Below are 12,186 nucleotides of genomic sequence, written 5' to 3'. Positions count from 1 at the left end.
TTATTACAGTAATGTCAGCCAAGATCAAAGCCACAGTGTGTCTGGCACTGTATATACAGAAATTAAAAGTATGTTGTATGTATTTCCTTTTTTACAGGAAATCAAAACTAGTAAAGATGGGGTTCAACTGACTAAACACATTAATCTAATGCCAATTTAGACACCTCATCATACCCAAGACTTTCATTGTGCACTGACAGGTCAAGTATAGCAGCTGAGGCTTATATTCTTGCAGTGTTAGAAGTTGGATAGTTGGAAGGAATATCCCAAATGGGGTGTCAAAAATGTCATCCAGTGCCTCAGAAAAGGCAATTGAGTGTGGTTAGTCCAAAGACATGTAGGAAAAGTTTAGTACAAAGTAGAACCTTCAATACTGATCCTATAAGCTGAATGTCTTAGAAGAGTGTGTTGGAACCAGCTGTAACAGAAATTGTTCTGGTATGATGTTTTGTTTCTTCCTTGTCTAAGTGGTTATTCATCATGACCTATCTCTTTGCCTTCCCTTATGTATTTTATTTTATAACTTGAAGATTCATGTGCAGAGAGGTAAACACTGAAGCCCAGACCAAGAGCTCTTGGGAAGGGCTCAGAGCAGGAAGTCTGAAGAGCCCAGGACAGACTGAGGGATGAAGGAGGTGTGTTAGTAGAGCTCTCCTGGGGAAAATCTCATTTCCTCCACCTTGCCCAGCCCTGACTGCCCGGCAGCTTGGGTAGCTCATCCCTTGCTTAAGTCAATTCACAAGCAAGCACAGAGCAAGGCAAATATAAAAGTATTTTGTTTTAAACACAAGTGGGGCTGGAACACTGACCCTGCTGTTGAATGGGCGCTGCAGTGGAGCTGAGCAATGAGCTGTACCTGACGGGAGATCTGAGGCACAGCTCAGACACAGGGAGTCTGGGTGACATTACACAGCTGAACTGGCACACATGTAACCAAACTGGCAGCCAGGGCTGAGCAGCTGAGGGGAGCTGACAGCTGTGAATGGCACCCAGCCCCTCTCAGTGCTTTGGGAAGCTTGCAGCAGGACCCTGGTGCAGGCACGGCTCCAGGGGAGCAGCAGTCACACCCTCACTCTGTGCCTGCTCCCTTCTGCTTGCTGGCTATCCACTCAGTGCAGTCTGCGAGGGGGATAAAAATCTCTGCTGTATCTCTTGTGTTTGCTGCTGGGGAGAAAAGCAGGTCTCTCCATGCCAGTTATCTCATAGACAACATCAAGCCTGGAGAGGTGGCGGGGGAAGGAAAATGTTTCCAACTGAGGAACTGAACTGAAAATAGCTGTGACTGAGTCTGCCTGCTGATGACAGCAGCTCTGCAGTTAGCAGGATTGTGGAGACAAGACAACAGATTAAAGAATTGGCCTTTCTGATCTTGAGGCCTAAATTCAAATTCAGGTTTAGTGCCCACAGGCATTCGTAGGGCTGCTCACATCCTCACTCTCATTTTAAAAATTCACAAACCGCAGCATGATGCATCTCTCTTCTCCTTTTCCACTTGAGGAGGGGCTGCACTCAGACATATCACTCTAAGTTCAAACTGTAAAGGACTTGTAGTGAACCCAAGGATAGGGGGCCCTCTGGATCAGGGTGAGGATGTTACCAGCTACATTAAAATCCCTGGTCTGAAGTAGCAGAAGGGTTAAGCATCAGAACAAGAATGCAGAGGCAGAGCTGCTGGATCCTCACAGATGTGCAGATCAAAATGTAAGTGTATTATGTGGCTGTTGGAAAAACCAGGAGCTGAATATCAGGGCTATGCCAGGTCATGAGTGACTTGTTTTAACACAGCTGTGTGAGGGCAGCTTGCATAACACCTGCCCACACGAAGCTTAACTCAAGCTGTTGTTATCAGTCCCTCATTCTCCTGCATGCTGCAAGTATTTGCAAACCAGGAATCTATTATTTCAAGGCCACTATAAAATGCCTCTTTGTTTGGCTCTGGGTAATTAGCCTATTCTCAATGCCTTGCTCAAAAGGTAGGGAAGCTTTAATCATATGTTTGACAAGCTGACTTCAGAGGCAAGGCTCTTTAACTTCAATTTTTGCTTTTCTCCTGGCTGCACAGTAACACACAGCCTGCCCAGCTAGCATGTCTCGTGCTTCTGACTCATGATATTGTGATTATAATGTCTAGTATCAGACTAGTCAATATGTTAGCAAAAGTGTCTGAGAGAACACCACATGCAGGAGCAGCACACAAAATCCAAAGCATTTTATTTACTAGGCACAGAAGAAATGTAACAGAGCAGGGCTTCAAAACTGGAGAGGTGAGCTCCATTTCAGGTCATGAGGCTGGATTGAATCTGTTCAGTGTGGTGCAAGAACCAACCAAGGGGTTGGTGCTTTCACAGAGCCCTGCTTCTGGAGAGACCTAAATCTCTAAATGTATGTGTTGCTGTGTCTGTTGATCAGAGAACTGAATTGCTTGATTGTTTGCCATCAAGGAAAGCATCATCCATAAGCCTTCTCACACATCCCACATGAATCCTGCTATTAGAAAATGTCTCCACTTGCTGAGCACTCATCTCAGTCAGGCACTGTCTGTTCAGATGGACAGGGCCTTGATGCTGTTTTTTCTTCATAAGATTAATGCCTAAATATTTTAAACACTACTCCTAAATTGGGTTTTCCCAAATGCAGGGAGCACACTGAACTCTTCCAGCTTGCAGATTGGTATTTCAGATTAAAATTCTCAGTCACTTTTTCCTTCTTACCATCTCTTTGCCTATGTCCCAGTCACTACTCAGTTGTTCTGCTTGTCCTTTGAAATAATACAGCCTAGTTTTCCCATCATATTCACTTTTCTTTGGGTTTTTTGGTTTGTTTTTTTTTTTTTTGAGGGAGGGGTTGGGGGGGTTGTTGTTTTGTTGGGGTTTTTGCGTTTGGTTTGTTTTGGTGTTTGTTTTTTCAGGGTTTGGGGGTTTTTTGTTTGGTTTTGTCTGCCAACAAGAGCCAGCCTCCTGGATAATACTATCCTTCTTCTATACCAGAGAAGATACACCTTCTCATTGGCACAATTCCTGCCTAAGATCCCTGGGTGTAGGGTTGTGCAGGCTTCCTCTGGGGAAAATGTCCATTGAGAGCTGCCAGGACATGATTTCCCACCCACTGCACCACCCAAGCAGTCCCTGCTGTTCCCACCTATCCTCTTACGTGCTGTAGATCACAAATTGTAGGCCACTCACCGAGTTCTCAGGCATCACCCATCTTGAAATGGCCTTTGACAGGCAGGAATGTCATAAAACAGCCAGAGCTGCATCTCAGTCACTTTGAAGCTCAGCAGTCCAGGTGTAAAGCAGATACCCAGACTCCCTGGAGAGTTTTTGATGACCTAAGCAGATCAGCTTGGAAGGAGCTTCTATAATTTTTTTGTTTCTCCCAGACTCTGCAGGGAGGATGGATTCACAGGGCTGTGCTCTGCAGGAACAAAGATGCTGCTGCTGAAGTAGAGATCCTAATCAGAGTTACCACCCCAGCATGCAGGTGTATATTTGTGTAGGTGGGCAGATGCAGAAGTTCCCCATGAACAGGAACTGCAGAATGAGCTACAGTTGCAGAACCCAGCAAATGGGCTGCTTTGAAACTACATTTGTAGTTAAAACCTGTGTCCTGTCAATTTTCATTAACAGCAATTCCAGTGAGAAATATGAGAAACTTCATGATTATTAGAGGCACAAAAAGCAGAGAGGTTTTGGGTTTTTTTTGTGGTTTCTGCTGTCTCCAGGGCACTTCCTTTGCCATTAGTTATTTTGCTCATGATCAATGTTTATATCACTTCCCAACACATTATCTGCAGGGTTTGCAGCTCTCATGCCCCCATTTCCAAGGTGTCTGCAAGACCAGCCTGCAATAATGGAATCCTTCTGTTTTTCTAGTGAGATGGTCCTGCTTTTTGTGCCCACATATAGTTTTGTGGTGTTGTTTCAGGAGCATTTGATGGCTCTGCTGCCCGTTCTAGTTCCTCTACTAAAAATCATAAAGAATGAGAGAGAAAATTTGTTGAGCTCTTTCAAATGGGCTGTTGTAATTTGTTCACAAAATGCTGTTGAAAGAGTCATAGATCCTCAGTAGTTTTGCCTTTCCTTCATTTTGTCTGTCCATCCTTGAACTGCTTCAGAATTCTGTGGGGAACAAGAGAGGTTGCTAAAATTATTATACTGGCAAAAGAAACACCATAAACCATGTCCTGGCAAATAAATGCCTTGCACTTTAGCACCTTAATTGTTGCTCCTAGCAAGGCAAACGATGCAAGTCATTTATCAGACAGGAAAATCAGTTTAGGAGGTCACAGGAGGATCCAGATTCAGGAGAGGGACATCTTTCAAGGTGTGTTCTGGTAGCACCTCTGTCCCCCTGTGACCCAGCCAGTCTGTCCTCCTTCAGCCACAGGGACTGAGAGAGTCGCTTGCATTGCCCTTGCAGGCAGATTCTCTGCATGGAATGGGCTCCTGCAGCAGACTCAGGTGTTTGCTCAGCAGCACAGCAGTTATCCAGGGACACTGCCCCTTTTGCCCTTTTCAGCAGAGAGTTAGACTCCTTTCTGCAAAGTCTACTTTTGGGTGAGTCCCATGCCCTGTGCTTACGAGATATTTTGACAAACCACAGGTTATGCAAAGAAAAGCATTGTCCTTCAGGCAGGAAATGCAAAGAGACTTGAAGTTCTTCCTATCAAATCCAGAACAGAACATGTGTGCCACTGGCAAAGGCTGTCACTTGGCAGGGCCAGCAGTTTGACTGTGCACTTGGTCCTCTGTGCACGTGCATTCCACTCACTGGCTGTAATGAACAAATATTTATGTAACCCAGCATATTACTGTCAATATTGCTATAAAAAGAAGGGAAATGGCAGCTGTTCAAACTAGCTGAGGAGTTTGTTACAGTAAAATAAGTCCCAGGAAGATTAATTAGTAGCAAGGTAATGCATTTATAGGTGTGCAGTAGTCTGCATGTGGTAATGACAGATCTGTTAATCACAGGCCTGCACAATTAATACATTTCACTCTCTCTCCTCTTTCACTTCTGTAAGATATAGATTTATGTAGCCCATAGCTATATCCCCTCAACCTGTGTATGGGCATATGGTGACTCTCTGGAAGGGGAGAAGGATGAGTTAAAACAAGCATTTATGAATAAAATATACACTTTGCAATTTATATTGTAAAATAGATAATCTATCTATGAATGAAACATTTGATGATATAACACTCCATCTCAGTATTGGCAATGCTCCTGCTTTGTGCTGTTCCATTCAGTACAGCAGGGTTACACTGCACCAGCCTCTGTGCCCAGCCCAGTGCCCAGCCTGCCTTGGTGTGATCACAGGTCCTGGCCCTGCACAGGGGCTGTGGTGCCTTCCATGGCTGGAAAGGTGTTTTTACCAAAAGCCTTTTCCTGTTTGACTGAAGTGGATGCAACTGGCAATTAGTTCATGCCTCTGTTGCCATCCTTGTGTTCTCTGACCTTGAGTGAAAAGGTGAATCCAGCTCATTCTCCTTGCTGTATTCATCTGTGCATCATCCAAAATCAGGTTATGCAAAGTGTGTATGTTACATGTGTTTAATGTAATATAGTGTATAATACTGTCCTTTATGAGTATTGGTCTCTGAGCCCTTAGAAAATACTTTTCTAAGTATTTTCACAATTTTTCTGGGTATTTTTTACTGTGCTAGATTTATTGACACATTGTCTAAGTTTGGGAGGCATTCAACCACCAAAATCCTACACATAATTCAAGTTCCCTTTCTTCTCCTGTAAAAACTTTTCTGTCACAGAGCTCCTTTTGAAAGCAGAAAACACTAAAGAATTCCCCAGTCACATCTGCTATATTTTCCTGACAAAATCAGGACATCCATGGAAAACTAATGTCTTACCTCTGCAATTTACCTTCTGGATGCTGCTTGCATTTAAGAGCATAGCCACTCATTGTTCCCAAGGCACTGCATGCATGCAACAGAGTGAAAGCTGTATCTTATTTAAATTAATGAGTAAGATGAATGACTGCAGCATTTGCAAACCGGGCAGAAGAGGAAAGCTAGGCAATATTCACATATTAATTAAAATGAGAGCTCTCCACCCAAAAAACACGAGTCAATTGATATTCTGCCCATAGACTCATTCATGAAATGATGGGCATGAAAAGCACCACAGGAAGCAGGGTTTTACCAGAGACAAAGTCATTCACTTGATGCACATACTGTTAAAGGAAGCAGACTTGGTATTGCAATTTATTCTTGTTGTGCTTGAGGGGGAAAGAAACCTTAAATTCAGCTGGAGAACTCACAAGACTACTTTGCTCTTTAGATTTCCTTTATAGTTGTGCAGAGTCCCACTTGGGAGACATTAGCATCAGTAATAACTCTAGAACTTAGCACTTAGTGTGATGTGTGTCATCTGCACCTCCCAGAGAGGCTGGCAGGGCAACTGCAGAATTACAACCCCTGGCACAGAAACTGAACAGGTATTTACAAAAGCTTGGTCATATGGCCAAGGTGACACAATTAAGTGAAAGGATGGGCAAGTGGCTTCAGGTCTCTCTGACCTCAAATGCCAGTGTGGGCAAAAAGGGTTATTTACACCCATATTTTGCAAAGTAATTAATTACCAGTAGACTTTGGCATACTGGAGAAATTTGAGTCTGATGGAGCATATTATACAAGTCAATCAAATGTATTGTAGGCTTTTTTTAAATCTGAAAACCCACTGCAAGACTCTTTCACTATGACTACTGCTGGATAGTCCCACTGTTTCAAGTCAGGTGCCTAACCCAAGGATCTAAACTAAATGTCTTCTTTAACCAGTCCATACAGCTGAGGGACACATCAGCACAGCATTCAGAAAACCTGTGGTTTCTATCTGTCTCTGTAGCCTAACTCAAACAGCTAAATCAGAGAGGGGAAGTCAGACAATGTGAATAGCCTCCAATATATCCAGTTTTATAGGTAATGCCCAGATCTGCAAAGTTATGTAGTAACATGTCCCACTAAAATCTGTGAAAAGTTTGTTTTGTCTGTGTTTCTGGAACTGGGCACCCTTTGCCCAAGCATGATTGCCTCTGAGTCTTAAAATGTCACAGTATTAAAGTGAGATTCAGCAAGAAGTGTGACAGCATTATATAATCCATGCAAATAAATCTGAATATTAAAACTACTTCCACTGCCAAGATGACAAGAATTTCATAAATGCAAGATGCAACAGTGGAAATGATTTTTCTGAACTGAGAAGCAAATATTGTTCTCCAAGCGTGTGAAGGAAAAATCGTCTCAGGGCTGCACAGAAGGGTATATTTGCTTGTGCCAGCTTTCTGTTTCAGGGTTGGCTGTCTTTTGGCAACCTGCCATCCAATAATTCATTGCATGCCCATGGGGCATTTCATCGGGGGAGGGACATATGTTAGTGCAAGAGCAGAGCTGGTATCAGAGCTTGATGCCAGTGACATGGAACAGAGGCTCTCAAAGGGTCTTGCGCATCTGCCTAGTCAGCCACAGACTGCAGACTCTGCTCTTATTTTTCTCTGTCTGTTAGGTCTCAGAGCTGGGATTAACATAACACAAAGCATTTTTTCAGATTTGTTTTTAAGGAAGCTGTTGTATGGCTTTTGTTGCTGCTTTAACTGCTGCAGGAATGCCATGTAAGTGATGTGAAATTGGAGTTTAGGTAGTCCAGGAGAAAAGGTCTCTGTTCAGTGATGAGCCACACTGTGGCAACGTGTAAGAAGTGCAAAGGCTTCGGAAGGAACTGGATACAGAATATCAAACCTATTGGTCCTTATGATGTGCACTCTTCTGAAACCATGAGATACTTGCCTGCCTTTATAAAGTTGTTTCATTTCCCTTTAAAAGAATTGCCATCTATGCTACCTAGAGAATATGTAACTAATGGGAGATTTCATCAACTCTAGTGGGTTATGGATACAATGATGCATCTAAAAAAAGGAGATTCCCATGTAAGCAAAGCCACCATGATTTGTATCAGCCTTTGCATATTTTTTTGCCTTTGTCTCAACTCCCAAAATTACAGGGGGGAAATGGCCATTGAGACAGCATTGTCTGTATGCCATGGTCCTAAACACAACTCTGGTCTGGACTTGAGCCCACCATTTGGAAAAACATCTCTTCCTGATTAAAACATTCCTGTGGTGGATTTACCACCAGCATTCTTGGTACATGGTTCCAGTAATTAATTACCCGGACTGCAAAAAATGCCTGCCTTGTTTCTAGACTGGAGCCAGGGTGTGGGCACAGGGTCTGGCTTCTCTGAGAACTGAGTCAGATAAGAAAGCCATCTGGGCTGTACTTGGTCTACTTCCTCTCATATTCAGCCCCAGTTTATGCACAACTCTTCTGCAGTATCTTCTATTTCCTGGTTTTGTTAACTGGCCTGAATAAACCTCGCAGCACTGAACACCTGATTGTGCCCTGGTGATATGAATGAAGGTGGTGTGAGGTGCCAGGTAAAGTGATTGTAATTCTGAGAGCACATAGCATTGGGGAACTCAGCCCTAATGTCCCCTCTGTCCTCACCTTTATCCTCTAGACCATCATTCCTCTAATATTTCATACCATGCTAATACTTTTGATTGTCCTTAACATTTTCCATCAGTGCAGTGTAATGAGGTGAGGTGTAAATGCTGTGAGGTGGTGCCAGCAAAGTGATCCATGGGGTCTCTTCAGCCCAAGTACCCCTGCACCTCTCACTTTACTAAGTTTGACTTTCTGCACCAGTAAGGTGAGGGAAGTACAGGGCACACTCCAAGATGTCTCTGGGATATGACCCGTAAACTTAAATTCATTAAGCTCACATTCTCAAGAACTGGATATAAAAAGAATAGAAAGCAAGTGAGAGCTATGGTCTGGCAATCTGTTAGTGATATTTCATACCTCTGTATACCTTTGTTTTGCATTTTGCACTTTTAACTCACATGATGAAGTTTTCAGACAGAAGTGGATATCAGGTGTAAGCTGAGTTCCTTGTTTTTGTCTTTTGCCTGTCACTGGCTGCATGTTCTCTGTTGATGTCTTGTTCCTGGTACTTGACACTGACCATCTTGTCTGTGAAAGGAAGCCCTCCAGCTGGTTTGCCTGATGAGAAGAAAGGAAAGTTTGCTTGGTTTAGTCACTCCACAGAAAGCCATGGTAATGTTCCACTGCACTCTGTGTCCACACTGCATGTGTCTGTGTGTCTGTCTGTATATCTCTGTGCAGACTGGCCTATAAATCACATTTGTGTTCTCCTGCATGTGAGTGCCTGGCTTTGTCTGTTGCTTGTGCAGTGTCCTCTTCATGCACTCAGGATAAGCTGCTCTGCAAATCAATCTCATGCTAATGTCTTCAGAATAGTTTTCCATTTGCAAATAAGCTCAAATATGTCTTGAAAGTGTTTTACCTCATCTTCCAAACTGACTTGTGAAATATCAGCATTTTGGTTTTATTCCTGCAGGGCTTACTCTGGACAAAAAAAAATAATTTTGAATGTTGGGGTTTTTTTTTCATAGCTTACTTGACTGTTTCATGTATATCAGAACATGAATTCAGTTTATTCCTTAATTTACCTTTCCAAATAGACAAGATTATTAAAATACCTGTCTTCATAAAGGAGCAGGCACCATTAGAGTACAATATTTCATAGTTCTGTCAAAAGTGCTAGAGAGTCCATTATTTCATGTGGTCCTGAGAACACAGTACAAGAATTTTAGATTTCCCAGTAAGTGTGTTGGAGGTATGTGAATTGTTGTGATAGGATGAAGGAAAGATAGCTCATTTTGAAGGACATTTCTACCATAATGCTTTCAAAGCTGTAACCCAGAACATTTTTAAAAGAAAGAACATTTCTGATGTCTTTTTAGCCCCTGAAAGAAGACCATGGTCCCATGAACATTTGCCCAATTGAAATGCAGAACCAATTTCTTCCACATTGACTCATTTTGCAGCAATGACCCACAAATAGACATATTCTTACTACTGAGTTACATATTCCTGCAGGCTGTTAGAAATCTCTCCAACAGCTAAGAGCACATACTCTCAAGCCTCATCTGAGATATGTATCCAACAGCTAATGCAGGTCATGTTCTGAAGTTCTATCAGGCTCCTGGGAGATCTGTTTAACTCCTCCATCATTCAATCTTAAGTATAATATTTTCTCCTTTTTTTGTGTATTCCAAAATGGGTGAGGAGGGAACAGGACACATATTGGATCCTGTCCATTTTCCTGCCTTTAAGATTATGTGTAAAGAGAGATCGGAGCTTGGAGGAGCTGTGGGCAACTGGGGAAATGAAAATGGTGGGTTTAAGGGAATTTTTTTGGTCTGTAGAAGCAAATAAAATCTTGGGGTTTGATAAGAGCTAAAACCAGGTTCTTGAATCTAGATGAGAGAGATTCACACCTAAGGTTGCTTCCATTTGATGTTTGTTTCATGGTACTTCAGTAAAAGCCTAGAAGGTTCTGTCCAGCCCTTAGCTGTGAGACTCAACATAAAGCAGCACCAGAGTCCATATTCATTGGCTCCTTTGTTGGTAATACTTGAATGGGTCAGAGAGTCTGAATTTCTCTCTTACAGCTCTAGAGCCAGTTTCTAGGTGTGAGGTTGAATCACATTCATAGTTAGTAAGTGACAGATGAGCCATCAATATTCTTCATGTGGTATTTGCTAACAGAAGCTGTTTATCTGCATGTATCTCAATCCTGGTAATTTTTATTTGTCTTCTAATCATTGCACAAAAGATTTTGGAGGGCAGTGAGGTGGTTGGGCTGCTGCAGGTAAAAAGGCTTTTTTTTTTAATGCTCAATGGAATCAAGCAGAAGCTTCTTGTTGGGTTTGTCAGGGTTTTTATTTTCCAGTGGTTCTCATTCATAAAATTTCCAGAAATTGACTCTGAAAGAAGGAGAGCAGCTGCTTCTTCTTTAGCATTTTAGTTACTTTTATGCTCCTGAAATCTACCTGCCCAACCTGCTCTGTACAAGAAGGCACTAGGCTTGCTCAGCAAATTGTTTAATCCTCAGGAGCGGCACCTGAGAGTCCTTTCATGAAGCCAGCTCCTTCAGTCATGCACTCATTAGGAGGTGTGCCAGGTTCTAATGGCCATCCCTCTCTTTTTCTTCCCTTTGACTCTTGCAGTGAGCATGCCCACCAGCGAGACCGAGTCCGTGAACACCGACAACGTGCCCGGAGCGGACATGGAAGGCGAGAACTGCGGCGCGAGGCTGGCGTGAGTACCCAGATACCATCCCAAGGAGCCCTGGCATGGGAGTAATGTGCTCTGACCCCATGACTCAGGAGGATGAACAGTTCCTTCATTAAGCTATACTATATTACACTAATACTATACTAAATTACATACTAAAGAGACACTATGCTAAAGAAAAACCTGTGACAGGACACAACTTTGACCCAACTGGCCAATCAATCCAAACAACCCTCAGCAGAATCTAACTAACAAATCACTTTGGGTAAACAATCTCCATAACACATTCCACATGTGCAAAACAACAGGAGCAGTGAATAGAGATAAGAATTGTTTTCTCTTCTTCTCTGAGCTTCTCATTGCCTTCCCCAGGAAAAGTCCTGGGAGAGTTGTGCGTGCTGCGGTCACACTCACACACAGATCATGTGTCAGGGGCTGGGTTGAGCTGGGGGGAAAGCCAGGCAAGTGTCAGGCTTTTCAAGATGAGCAAAACCCACAGGGGGTGAAAGGAGAGGCCAAAGAAGATCTATTGATCCAGGTTCTTATCTTAATTGTGATGTAAACTCACTCTGCACATTAGTGAAGAACCTCTTGTTTTTCACAAAAGTAAATAAGGAACAGAGTGCCCAGGATAAGCAGGTCTGGTTTTGTATAATATCTAAAAGAGAAATGGGTGGATAAGAATGTTCTTATTTTAAAATTCCTCGTTGGTGATAGTCTTTCAAAACTAGTATATGTACACTGAAGAGTGGAAATGACTGGTCAATTTTAGTTTTTCTAAAGATTGTTGCACACTTTACAGTGTCTTGTAATAGAAATACATTGAGGGTAACTCCCATCCTGCAGACCAAATTACACCCTTTAAATGCTGAACAGGGTACTGTAAGTGATAAAGAAATACAACAATTAGGAGGGATTAATGCCTCCTTGAAATTACACCATTATAATTAGTGGAGATGATTGAGAATATGTGAGATAGCAGTTAAGAAATGCCATAATATGTGGTGTACTT

The 12,186-nt window shown here is 42.6% G+C and overlaps 1 protein-coding gene across 2 annotated transcripts in view; it reads left to right on the top strand.

Moving 5' to 3' along the window:
• Positions 1-12,186, top strand: part of CACNA1C (calcium voltage-gated channel subunit alpha1 C) — a 454,710-nt gene that overhangs the window by 325,138 nt on the left and 117,386 nt on the right. For both annotated transcript variants that reach the window (XM_058806025.1, XM_058806026.1), the window contains exon 10: positions 11,108-11,198. In XM_058806025.1, coding sequence (XP_058662008.1) covers positions 11,108-11,198 — 91 coding nt within the window. The remainder of the gene's footprint in view (positions 1-11,107; positions 11,199-12,186) is intronic.

This window comes from Ammospiza caudacuta, chromosome 5 (genome assembly GCF_027887145.1).
Source record: "Ammospiza caudacuta isolate bAmmCau1 chromosome 5, bAmmCau1.pri, whole genome shotgun sequence".
Taxonomy (NCBI): domain Eukaryota; kingdom Metazoa; phylum Chordata; class Aves; order Passeriformes; family Passerellidae; genus Ammospiza; species Ammospiza caudacuta.
The sequence above is the reverse complement of the archived record's forward strand: the minus strand, read 5'-3'. Positions and strand labels throughout refer to the sequence as shown.